The 13,708-nt window shown below is 41.2% G+C and overlaps 1 protein-coding gene across 1 annotated transcript; it reads left to right on the plus strand.

The window, feature by feature from the left end:
- Positions 1–629: 629 nt before the first annotated feature.
- LOC132956455 (alpha-2,8-sialyltransferase 8E-like) lies at positions 630–10,142 on the plus strand. The gene is made up of 9 exons (XM_061029918.1): positions 630–840; positions 927–1,022; positions 4,606–4,679; positions 6,119–6,193; positions 6,301–6,375; positions 7,498–7,639; positions 8,573–8,685; positions 8,795–8,887; positions 8,971–10,142. The coding sequence occupies exons 2-9, from the start codon at positions 1,017–1,019 to the stop codon at positions 9,431–9,433; spliced, it is 1,041 nt and encodes a 346-aa protein (XP_060885901.1). The 5' UTR covers positions 630–840; positions 927–1,016; the 3' UTR covers positions 9,434–10,142.
- Positions 10,143–13,708: the final 3,566 nt, after the last annotated feature.

Consider the following 13,708-nt stretch of genomic DNA (forward strand, 5'->3'; position numbering starts at 1 on the left):
AGCCCAACAAATGCAGGAGGGCCCCCAAATGACTAAATCCGCCACTAGTAATCACAAGAAAGACCGTTTCTATCTCGGGCTCATACAGCTGAAGTGAGCCAGCGTGCGGCCGCTTAAAAATGTATTTAATTTCTCTTTATCTCCTCTTTCTTCATCTCCTTTGTCTCTGTGTGTTTCTTTATTTCACCATCTTCACTTGTAGGAATCTGTAAGCTTGTGTTTATGATGTTACAGGACTTTGGGGCAGTACTGTGCATCAAACACCCTGATGTGCATCATGGAAAAGTCCATGTAGTGCGGCTGGAGGGGAAAGGGGCCGTGAGACATGAGTTATAGATTAATTAGCCATTCTTCTGATTACATTTTTTAGAAAAACATAACTTAACACAAAGTTAAATAATAATAAATTATTAATAATAATAATAATAATAATAATAATAATAATTCTTAAACTTGAAATTTTTTTAGGGCATTTTATAGAGCCCCTGCAGTTTGGGGGCCCATTACAATTGCCTACCTATGCCTAATGGTTAAGTCCGCCACTGGTTTTGAGGAGTGCCACAACAAACATTCATAGAAAAAGATACCATCATAAAATTCTAGTACCCACTCTATATCAACATTGACAATCAACCCTGCACTCTTGACAAACAGGAATAGCTGCTCATCACAAGGTAAACCTTTAAACTTAAAGTGAAGGCTTGTTTTTTTGTCAAGGTAGTTGATTTTAGGTTCGTGGTGTCTTGTGGTGTCAACGACTTCTTATCGAACATTTTTGTGTTTTACTTGATGTTTGAGTGACTGTTCTGACATATTTCAGCCTCCTGTCTGCTTGCTCAGGTAAATCTTGAAATTTGGCAGAAGTGAGGATACACTCAGACTTTTTTTTTTTTACTGTGTGGTGACACTGCAGGGATATCTTACAGTGAAAGACGACAGTGACAGTGAAAGAGAAGCAGGCAAGAGAGAAACATTGACTGGATCCATAATCAAAGGACTAGCTTTTTACCTGGAACATGAAGGTAAGAATCAACTCTTTTTGTAGCTTGTAAATTATTCGGGCCCGAAGCATTGACAGGTGCCAACTCAGTGACATTCAATGTCATAAAAAATATATGAATGTTCAAGTGTTCATGGGAGAAAATTAGTTTCATCTTTAGCATCAGGTTCACCTTCTTATCAGGTTTGCAAGTAACAGCAATTCAACACGAACACGAACTTCCTAAGTACAGACAGCACATGAAGTGTCCCACCAGAGGAGCTAACACACTGGACCACTGCTACACAGTAATAAAGGACTCATATCACTATGTTCCCCGTGCAGCTTTGGGACTCTCTGATCACTGCCTAATTCACCTCATGCTGACCTACAGGCAGAAGTTAAAAACTGCTAAGCCTGTAGTAAGGACTGTAAGTAAATGGACAAAGGAGTCAAAACAGGAGTTACAGGCCTGCTTTGACTGCACTGATTGGAGTGTTTTTGAAGCTGCATCAGTAAATCTCAATGGACTCACTGACACTGTGACATCATAGATCAGCTTCTGTGAAGACATGTGTGTGTAGACCAAGACCTTCTGCACATACAACAACAACAAGCCCTGGTTTACACCTCATCTAAGGAAGCTGCGTCAGACCAAGGAGGAGGCCTACAGGAGTGTGGACCGGGACCTGTTCAAGCAGGCCAGACACAAACTGACGAAGGCGATCTGAGTAGCTAAGAGGAGCTACACTGAGAAGTTAAAACAAAGCTTCTCAGCTAACGACCCTTCAGAAGTCTGGAAAAGCCTGCGAGAAGTAACAGGAGACCCACCCCCCACCCTGCCGGTAGCAATTGACTGGCTGAAGATATTTAATATTATACCTTTGTACAAAGAGAGCACAGTTTACCAAAGTAAAATTCCTTGTGTGTTTAAGCATACCTGGCCAATAAAGCTGATACTGATTCTCTTAAGGCCCTGACACACCAAGCAGACGGCCAAGAACTGGTGGCGATTAAGTCTGCCTGTGGCGTCGGCGGGCGACGCCTCTTGTCTTGGCCAAAAAGTTGCACTAGAACACACTGCAAAGACGACAGTGTTGGGGTTGTATCAAGTCAACTTTGGTTATATTCTTTAATAATTATACTTAATTATTAATAATATAAATAAGATATAATTAAACTGTGTTTAATCTCGTTTTGGGGCACCAACCTGTACTCAGGTAAATATAACCAAAATATCACTCGAATCAGTCTCAAATCAGTTATTTAATTACTAATATTATTAATAATTAATAACTATATTTAATAAATTGAAATCCGTACACAAAGCCTTCGCACCCAGCTTATATCACAATGCAAATACAGCAGTTATCACAAACAACTGCTCTCTTAAATTATAACAAAGCATTATTTAAACAAAGCAACATCAATCCAAAATCAATGAACTTAATCAAACAAATAACTATTACAAACTAATCTAAGCAACAAACATTATCAAGCAAACCTTGTGAATGAGGTGTAAATGTGTTTGTGTGTGTGTGTGTATGTAGATGAGAGAGAGAGAGAGAGAAAAAGAGAGAAAGAAAACAAGATGGTGGAGAGAGACAATGCACCTTGTGGCTTCGTCACATGGTGACAAAATGGTGACAAAATGGTGGACAACAAAGGAAGCCGTGTTGTTATCTTTTGAAATAGTTTGAGCTCTCTGAGCTGAGTTCAGTAACTGTTACTTAAACACCAGAAAGCCAGTGGCCGGACTTTGATTCAACGGCGGGTACACTGGTCTTTCTGATTGTGAAAGCCGTTGACTGAAGGTAAATTAGGATAGCGTTACACACATAGGCGAACACAGCGGTTCATCACAATAAAACAAATGCAGCAGCTTACAACAGATAATAAACAGGATGTGACGTCTTGTCAACAATGATGCATAATTATCAGTGGTTATAAAAGAAACAACTATTTCTGAAACTATTTATGCCCAGACCAAAGCTCTTACTTGGGGTAACTCCTGGTGATCGTTGCAAAGCTGGTTAGATCGTCACTCTGTTGAATGTTGAATCAACAGATTCAGGCAGTTTTCCTTCGTGGCAGATGTAGGAGGAGGGTAGCGGGATTCAGACCTTCGACCAGAGCGCTGCTCTATAGGGTCTTCTGGTTGCAGGAGCCGAGTTCTTTATGTGTCCTTGTGGATTCAGGGATCAGTGGGCTTCCTTCAGCGCTCCTGTCCAGTTGCGTTCAATGACGTCTTACGAAAAATCAAAGGAAAGAAACTTTTCTTTTTGCTCGAACCTGATAGCATCTGATTGCGCCCAAAACTCCTAAAAATATGCCGTGGAAGTAGTCAGCTGAATCCTCTGATGCTTGAATTCAGCATGTGAAGAGCTACCTATACTGAGCAACCTCAGCTCTGGAGTTTAACCTATGTAAGTCAAGAGGAGGAAAGGGTTTGTCTCGAATGCTGGAGTCCATCTTGTTGGAGAGGGTATCCTCTGGTGTCGGCAGACCACACTTGAAGAGAAGGAAGCAATGCCTGGTGATTGCTTTTAAAGACTGGAGCTGCCTGTGGGTTAACCTCAGGCCTCCTCCAATGAGGATAGAGAATTCAGAAGCCCCCAACCCCCCCACTTTTCACACCTATTTGTTAGTTTCTGTTGGGGGGTTGCTGGGCTAAGACCCCTTTGTTTTATGTTTTATCCTTAATGGTTTACATTATAATGCATCATTAAGAATTAAAATGTAGCATTATAACCCAAACATTAAAACATGACAAGCTGCAATTGTCTACAATCGAGCACTTGTGGGACTATCTGGGAATTCAAAACACAAACCGTGTTACACAACAAACCAGTAACAAGATCATGGATACAGTAGCCATAGTGGTGTGGTTAAAGTATTTGACTTTAATCCCACTGCTCAAGCGATGATAAATTCTAAGACTGTATACGTATTGTATCACTTATTGTAAATATATGCTGAGAAAATGTTTCTAAAAAACAAGCTGTTTGTTTACAAGCTGTCGATTGTCTCATCTGACTCCTACCCTGTGGCAGCATTACAGGCATGAAAACAATCTACAATATAGAAATAGTTCATCTTTTAGCTGATGGTCTTTTTTGCTTTTTTAGGTCAAAAAGAGGCATCAATATGTATTTTGGTCAGTTAGATCAAAAGTTTAAAAACTTCCCACAGGAGCTTTAAGACACCAAAATCCAAATTAAGCAGGATTTAAATTGGTATTGAAAAATGAAAAATAATGAGTAAGTTATTGAAAATGAAGTATCCTTCCAGTTGTCACAACTTGAAAAATCAGCCATCGGGATCAAAACAGGGATTTACTTGCTTTTGGAACCAGCTCCACGTGGCCACTCGAGGAACTGCGATTTTGGCACTTCAGCTTTACTTACTTTCTGAGCACTTGAAGTTGTTTCTTGGTTAACATTAGTTTGGCAAAGTTACAGAAGAAGAATAAAATACAGGAAAGCATTTATATAAATGCTACTATTCTAATAAAGCATGTGGACAAGATATACAGAAGTGTTTCAGGTAGACTTTTCTTTGTTGTATGTGCAGATCATGTATGGAATGCTGATACATGAGTTTTATTGTTACTCATTTTCATCCAGCTCAAGTCACTCTTCTCTCCGGTGATGACTCTCCTGTGTTTGTTGAGCCTGCTGATGTGGTACTTACTGGAAAGGTAAGTCTGAAAATGGCATTTCCCTTGGCTACATGCACACTCTCACACACAGACTGTCAAACCACATCACAGATATGTTGTTTTACTTCTTTCGGCACCCTTTAGCCGTTCATACTGCTAATATGCACGTAGCCTTTGTCGACGTGTTAATCTTTTCTTTTTCTCGGCTTCATTCATATGCATATAGGATATCTTATTAGGCACCATGTGTGTCTGTGTTCTTAAACAGTGGAGGTAAGAGGAAAGAAGATTGTCAAATGAAGCTGCTGAAATATCACTTGATCAAGTAGGCCTACATTGCAAAAACAAAAACTTTGCACAGCTACAGAATAGCCCATACACTTTATTTTTCTGTGTTACAATGATGCCATGGTAATGCCACTCATTGGACGTGATGCAAGAGGAGCTTAACAGCTGCAATTTCCCCAATTACATTACAGGGTATTTAGCAATCAATCACAATCGTTCATATGGCCGTGGATTTTGTAGTCAGTCGACCAAAACCAGAGGCACTGCTTGTCAACAGGCAAGGCAGGCAACTGCTCGGGACCCCAGACCAGTAGGGGGCCCCAGAGGGCTCACAAACTTCAACCAAAGCAGTGGCTCAAAATGTGCAAATTTTGCAATGACAGTAGGAAACCTCCCTTTGGGTGCCCCATCTGAAAGCACTCACTCTATTGCTGAGAAAACCAAGGTGTATCAATGAAAGTCACTGAAGAAAAATGAAGAAGAATTAGCCGTCTATAGGAGAGAAAGGAAGAGGAGTAAGCGTCGGCTGGCAGACATGATGGTGATGAACTCTGGTTGGAGGGCCCCAACAGACTTTAGAATCGCCACTGACCAAAACAGTTTCTTAGGAAGTTGAAAACAGGAACAGAAGATGATGATAGCTGTAAAAGTAACACCGCAGACCACAGATTTTTGCAGATGACATGTAGCTACGTAGCAAAAATCTCTGCTCAAGAGTTTGTAGACTGGTTGTTCATTCATGGTGTATGAAGTTGACAGCTACTGAACACTGAATTCATGATGTTTACTCCATTGGCTTTAGCGTTAGTTGGAGTTTGAAATTTCTACAGAATGGCATCAAATCTTTCACTTGTTAAATGCTGATTCATTATGTCTTCTGTATGTTTTGAACAAAGAACACAGCACACTCAAAATGGGAGTTTTTGTTCTCAAGTGATGAAAACTAATTATAAAGCTAACATGTTGGCCTATGTGAGCTTTTGGATTTAGGGGTGATTTTCTTTGTGTTGGCTGTCTTTTTGAGGAGGGTCTGTCCACAAAGTAACTATTCATAACTGTAAATGTGGGGAGTGGTTCATAGTCTATATGCAGGGTCCAGAATGTGGTGTTACACACGTTTACATTATCTATGTGTGCCTTGCTTCTGAATCAACACATCTGTCCTTCTTTTTCTTTTGTTTGTTCCACAGTGATGTGGACCAGCACTTACCAGCCCCTCAGAGGAGAAGAGCCTCCAAGACCTTTGACCTCTGCAAAGAATGCAAGTGAGTGTGCAAACACCATCACTGCTTCATGACTGCCATCAGATGAAGGGATTACTCACCTGGTTGTGTATGTGTATCTTAGTTTGAATGTTTTTGTTTTTTCACAGTAATACGATCATAAAAGTAATGCAGAATTACTCCCAAGCCTGGAAGAAGCAGGAGGACAATTTTAAAAAGTTCAGGTAAAACAAAAAGGTCGTCTTGGTTTTGAACTTTAAGGGGAAAAAATAAAAGAAGGTAAGAATTACGTACTTTTAAGTTCCATGATGCTGGGTGGTAAAGGAGGTCAAAAGGGTAATAAAACCCAACATAGTGCCTAATAAGATGGCCAAGTGTGATTAAAAGGTTAAACAGAATGAAACATGAATCACATTATAGAACTATTACCAGTGTTTGGGCCTGTTCCAAAAAAAATGCAACACAACTTTTGGGTTTTGGTGCACAACAGCATGCAGCTGGTGACTTAAAAAAAAAACCAAAGAAAATATAGTTATTTTTATCCATGCCCCTCAGAAAACCTGAGTCTGCCTGTGCAGATCAACAAACACAACTTGGTTACAGCTTAGTCCATTTACATTGTGATAGGAGCCCACAATATACACAATGGGTCAAATAAGGATCATCAAAGGTTCCTCCACAGAATGAGAGTTAGTCACTTTTTATAAGAAAGAGGGGAGGGGGAGATGTACAGTCTTCTAAAATCCCTCTTTGGGCCTTTTCCATGTAACTTTACTAGCTGGGTAAGTAAAGAGATAAGTGAAGACAGAAATATCAATCACACAATCAAGGTTAAGATACAACCCAATAATTTGAATGGCTAAAAAAAGACTTTACTCTTTGCATGTTTTACTCGAGGACAAGCTCAGAAAAGATGAGTCAGAGTGCCCTCGTCTGATTGTCACATATTGAGTCTGTCCTCGAAAAATGAATGTGATTCATGACCTTAAACTGTAAACATTGAATGTTTGAACAAAATTAGAATCTGTGCAGGATCAGAATAGTTTCCTCTTTAGACAGATAGAAAGAAGAACAGCTGAAGAAGTGGGAAAGAGAAGTGGAAATACATGTGGAGTGAAGTTGAGGAACTTCTCTGTGAATGTTAAACACTTGGTCTAAATATAACACACATTAAAATCATGTGTGTGTTGATAAAACAGAGAGGACTTTGCCTGAAACACACATGACTGCCCTTAATGTTTATTTGCTCTTTTAAAAAAAAAAAAAAACTAAACAAACATTTGAGGGAGCATCAAAACATCAGAGTCACTTGTACATGGTTTAACAAAGTCCTTGTGGTTCCCTAGATCTCAGCTGAGCAACAACAGCAGTGGTTTTGACAATGCCATCCTTACCCAGGCCAACACTCCAGTGGGATCAAAGCTCGTTTATAATTGGGGAAAGAGCAGCTTCCAGGTGTCTCCGGAGGTTTTTAACACCTTTACAAAGGTATTTTGTTTGGTACTCATGAATATAACCAACACATCCACAATATCTGCTACTTGTTTGGCATTGTGATTGTTCCTGTAATGTCTGACTAAAAGATTACACATTAATTAAACGAAACATTAAATAAATACAAAAAACAACTTAGCATACACTTCACATGTGTATTTACACAAGTAATATGTTGGTAGACTCGGGATGCCTCGAGCTAGCTGGAGGGTTCACAGAGCTCCTTTGCTAATACAATCCCTGTCCTTTGAGCCAGACATTGGGCATAGCCAGCTGATAGTACCGCTAGCCGCGTGGCTAACTATGTGACACTTAGCAGCTCTTAACTTAAGCTTTCATACTCTCTACGCCGCATGCATGGCTCTGGATACACAAACAAAATGTGTACTTTGTTATGCTGCAACTGGAAACAGGTTGACAACAAGGTTGAACTATTAATCCACATGAATCCATCTGAATTTCTTATACAAAATACTAAACCAAAGTATTTTTTAATTAAGTGTAAACGTATGAGGTATTTGAAACTCAACTCTTTCCACAAATAAATTGGAAGTGAGGAACTCTTTTCAATCCAAATCTCAGGAAATGTTCCCCCAACCGCTTACAGCATGTATGTACACAAATTAACAACTGTGTCATCAGCAAGTTTAAAGCTGCCAGTATACTTCACAACAAAGTGATATACTGCTGAATTTATCCATTAAAAACAAGTGTGACGCCCAAGTAGATGTTGGAAATTAAAACCTGAAGACTTCCAGGAGCACTCATATTTCAGCTGGCAACCTCTTTTAGGGGTGTCTGCTGCAGGGCATTTCCAAGAGGGAAACATTTGCAAATGAGACCCAGCAGTAAATTTGATCTACTGTATTATATCATCAGTATAATTATCATTATGTGGTAATACATAACCATTGATTACAATTCCAGGAGCATCCTTTCTCAAATAAAACATGGGACACGTGTTCTGTTGTTGGGAACGGAGGAATCCTGACTGACAGCAGCTGTGGAGAGAGAATTGATTCAGCTCAGTTTGTCATGAGGTGAGAAAGGTGTCCATTGTGGTGACAATGTCAACTCACAGTGTCAAAAATCATTTATGTTGAGATTCCACAAAAAAGATCTCTGACTTTTTTTTTCTTGCTTCTTCAGGTGCAACCTTCCTCCTTTGGGAAATGGTTATGAGAAGCATGTCGGTGTCAAAACGGACCTTGTGACAGCGAACCCAAGCATCCTCAAGGAGAAGTGAGCAAGAGGCTGGATTTCACTTCACTGTCATTACAGAGTTCTTTTGTCTTGTTGATTTATATCTGCTGTTGTGTCTCCAGGTATGAGTCTCTGATGAAGCGTCGTCGTCCGTTTGTGGAAAGTCTGCATATTTATGACAACTCCTTGCTAGTCTTTCCCTTCTCTCGTGGAAACACTCCTGTATGTCTGCGGGCCATCTACAGTGTTGAGGACTTTGGAAGCCCCATTAGGCCCGTCTTCCTTAACCCTGAGTACCAGATAAGACTGGGTGCCTTCTGGAGTGTACAAGGCTTGGGATCAGCATTGATGAGCACCGGGCTAGTTATGACTAGCATAGCTTTGGAGGTCTGTGAAAATGTGCATCTGTATGGGTTCTGGCCCTTCGATAATCACCCCTATGGACTCTACGACCTGACGCACCACTACTATGATGACAGAAAAGCTAAAAGGTTCCACGCCATGCCCAAGGAGTTTGGGCTCCTGATGCAGCTGCACAGAAAGGGGGTGCTCAAGCTTCATCTGGGAGATTGTCAACGGTTATGACTATGAGTCATAATTGTATATAAGTGTTATTATGTTGGTCTGCTTTGTGTTCGGTGTTTCGTTTGTGCGTCTGTCTTTGTGCTGTGTTTCAGGTGCCCAGCCCTGATTGGAGAAACCCGGATGGTTGCTAATGTTTTCTGTAAAACAATTATGATCCAATCTTTTTATTAACGCTTCAAGTGTTCATCAGACACATGTTCACACAAGAATGCATTCCTTTGAATACTTCTATAAACATGTGGACTGGAGAGCTGTAGGGTTTTTGCACTATTCCAACTCTGATTTTTTTTTATACAACTAGTCTATGTATAACTGATATGTAACTCAGTTTTTGGTTTGACATTATTTTGGTTTGTTTGCATACTAGTTAGATAACAATATGTCTAAGTAATCTAGTTAAGGTAAGATAAATCTGAGACTTGCTCAAGAAACGGTAATTTCTCGTGCTTTAATTTTGTATTTTAGAACATGTCATGCTAAGGTTACCTTGCTTCCTTTTTGGTATTTTGAAGCAACTTCCGGTTTTGAATGTTGTTTAGGTAACTTAACTTCGAGAAATGAACGTGATGTATATATTAAGAGATGGTAAACAACAAAAAAGTTACGGTAAAAGGTGAATGTTAAAGTTTTGCAGCCCCCCACCGGACAATAATCTCTTACGGTGGTTTTGAATTATGAGTGAGCTTTACAATAAAGCAGATAAAAATCATCAGTTGAAGAGTCTATCTTTCGAAGGGTTTTCTACAATATAATACAGATTTTTTTTTTCAACATATTTTTATTAAAGCAAGTTCAAAATATACAGTGCAATTGGGATGCAGTCAACATTTTTATTTTTTCCTCAGAAACAGTCAAAAACCCAGTATCACTTCGCCCTGTAAACAACCCTCCCAGACCAACAAATAGACCTCTTAGTTTAAAGACAAGAATAAAAGTGCAAGATTGGAAAACTCACAGAAAAAAAATAAAGAAAAAAGGAGAAAAAGGGGGGGGGGGGGGGGCGGCTGGACAGGCACGAGAGGACAGGATCAGTATCGGCAGGCGAAGGTGTACTACTACAATACCTCGTCAGGTGAGAGTTTCTCGTCAGTGTAAAACCTATCAGAGCACCCTCTAAGAGAGAATTTAATTTTCTCCAACTTAAGGAGAAATAAGACATCGTGCAGCCATGCTTTGAAGGAGGGAGGTTGTGAAGATTTCCATAAGAGAAGGATTTTCCTGCGTGCAATTAAAGAGGCAAAAGCAATAACATTGTCCTGAGTGGTCGAGGTGGCAAGATCATCAGGAGACCTACCGAAAATAGCTATATGTGGGGATGGATTAATGTTTATACCTAAAATGTCGGAGATGGACTTAAAGAAGGATTGCCAATAATGAACTAATTTAGAACAGGACCAAAACATGTGAGTCAGGTTGCAAGGAGCCTGAGAGCATCTACCACAAGTTTCATCAATTGTATCCGGAAATATTCTGGAGAGTTTATATTTGCTGTAATGAAGTCTGTGGAGCACTTTAAACTGGATAAGAGACAGCCTAGCGCAGCTAGAAGAAGAATTAACAGCCCCAAGCGCCTTTTCCCAGAAATCCTCAGAAAGGTTGGTTTGTAATTTGCTTTCCCAATCAGCCTTGATCTTTTTTACCACGGACTCGTCAGTTGTGAACAGGAGGTCATAAAGGAAGGAAACCTGACCTTTGGGCAAGACTCTTGCCTTGAGTGCCAGATCAATGCCACTGGGGTTTGGAACATGAGGAAATGCCGGTGAGTGGGTCCTAGCAAAATCACAGAGCTGAAAATATCGAAAAAAGTCTGAGCCATTTAAATGGAATGCAGAACGTAATTGGTCGAAACTGGCAAAAACATCATTAACGTATAAGTCACCCAGACAGCGCAGGCCATTCCTCTCCAAAGATGCAAATCGTGGGTCAATCCAAGCTGGTATAAAAAGGTGATTATTACAGATGGGCGTCGCTTTAGGGAGGGAGAGCCACCCAAAGTGTCATCTAATTTGTGACCATATTTTAAGTGTGCCTATTACCACAGTATTAGACGTGAAGCTAGAGGGAGAGAGGGGAAGGGTGCCACACACCAGAGATGGGAGAGAAGAAGAGCAGGAGTCAGCCTCTAATCGGCACCAGCTGCACTGGGGTGAGATAAAGTATAATTTTGTGAACATTGGCTGCCCAATAGTAGCTGATAAAATTAGGTAGCCCAAGCCCACCCACTGACCTGCTCCTCTGGAGTAAAATGTGACCCGTTCTCGCACGCTTACCAGCCCAAATAAAAGAAGAAATAATGTCGTTAATAGATTTAAAATAGGACTTAGGGAGAAATATGGGGAGACATTGAAATAAATACAAATATCTGGGTAGCACGTTCATTTTTACAGTCTGTACCCTTCCCGCCAGAGATAGTGGCAAACAATTCCACCTCTGTAGATCTGATTTGACTGCAGCAGTTAAAGCAGTGACATTTTTTTCACGGAGTGTACGAATGGTATGCATGATCATCACACCTAGGTACTTTATCCCTGTGTTAGATATTTTAAATGGTATGGACGACGGTGACATTTCTGCGGCCAGTTGATTAATCGGAAGACATTCACTTTTCAAAATATTTAATTTATATCCAGAAATAACGCCAAAAGTGTTCAGGAGCGAAAGGATAGGCGGAATACTTGTCAGGGGGTCACACACATAAAGGAGGAGATCGTCAGTATAAAGCGAGACGCGATGTTCAACCCCCCCGCCCCCCTTTTGATCCCTTTGAACCCTCCAACCGACTTTAAAGCAACTGATAACGGCTCAATGGCGAGTGCAAACAACAGCGGAGAGAGCGGACAGCCTTGCCTAGTGCCGCGAAAAAGAGGAAAAGGTCTTGAACACTGTGTTTGTACACACAGATGCGTAGGGGGAGGAGTAGAGTAGCTTAATCCAGGAGATGAAGCTGGCACTAAAACTGAACCGTTGCAAAGTGAAAAAGAGATATGCCCACTCCACCCTGTCGAAGGCCTTCTCTGCGTCGAGATATATTACAGCCTCAGGCTCAGTAGAAGAGGACGGGGTGTGAATGATCCCGAGAAGCCTTCTGACATTAGAAAAAGAGTGCCTCCCCTTTATGAATCCTGTCTGATCTTCTGAGATTACTGTGGGCATAATAGCCTCCAGACGACGGGCTAGGACCTTAGATAATACAGAATTTGATTAATTTCTGACACATGATCATGTAGTGAAGACATGATCTTTTTTTTTCAGCTTTGCATTGCAAAGACATAACAGCGGACATCTCTCTATCTCTCTCTGGTCCAATGCAGAGTATGAAGTCAATTAGAGGTGAATTCTTTTTTCCCAGAGACCCCCCAACACTTTGCTGTTGAGGCTTTCAGGGTGTTTCAAGTGGGTCTCAGACCCCCAAGTGTTTCGCACCCTTTTGCTAAATAATTAGCACATTGTGAACTGCAAATTCGTTGTTTGGTGTTTAATCATTGGGAGTGAGGAAGGAGAGGGTCACTTTTATGTTACAGCTGGTTTCCCCTAGGCTGGTCACAACATCAACAAAGAAAAAAGTAGACCCATGGACTACTTTTTGCAAATGACGGCTCACTTGACCGCAGTACACTCCAGTCAGGTGTGCACTGTGCACAGGCGACGACAGGCACACAGTTATATCCCATAACCGACTCACAAGCACAGAGGGTGGGGCAAAGTCGTGGTTCATTAGCATACCTAACAAGGCTAATAAATTACCTGATGCTCCGAACAGCATCAGACACACAAAGAGCAGGAGCAGAGGGGCTTCATCTGAAGTGCATGGCACGAAGGTTACACGAGGGGGAAGTTAAACTCAGGTTCTGAGAAGCAAATTCAGCCGAGTTGACTCACCTCTCTAAGAGACGCACTCAGATCCGGTCACCGTCCACCTTCTGTGCGTTAAAGCGCACAGCCGAAACAGAACTTTATGCGCTCCCAGGAGACCTTCCTCCAGCCCTCAGTGCTCGCTGGCACTCAGAGACTTTCCCCGTCAGCCGGTTTGTGACTTTCACAACCGGTTCTGCTGAGTAGTGACCGATCCGACCCAGAGCTCCGGGTCCCCCATGAGGCTAGAGGCCGCAGCCAGGATGGATCTGATCAGGAAGCTGTGGAGGGCGAGGAAGCTGATCCTTGTGGTGCTCGTTCCGCTGTCACTGTCTCCTTTACCGCTCATCCACCCCACGATGGAATTTTAAGGTCCTTAAATTAACAAATAAAGTTCAAGTTACCCAAAGATGCATTTACAGA

Source organism: Labrus mixtus, chromosome 22 (assembly GCF_963584025.1).
Source record: "Labrus mixtus chromosome 22, fLabMix1.1, whole genome shotgun sequence".
NCBI classification, from domain to species: domain Eukaryota; kingdom Metazoa; phylum Chordata; class Actinopteri; order Labriformes; family Labridae; genus Labrus; species Labrus mixtus.

Coding starts and splice junctions, on each gene's coding strand:
- LOC132956455 (XM_061029918.1), top strand. Junction 7,640..8,572: donor TTTTTAACACCTTTACAAAG/GTATTTTGTTTG, acceptor TTACAATTCCAG/GAGCATCCTTTCTCAAATAA. Junction 8,888..8,970: donor CCAAGCATCCTCAAGGAGAA/GTGAGCAAGAGG, acceptor TTGTGTCTCCAG/GTATGAGTCTCTGATGAAGC.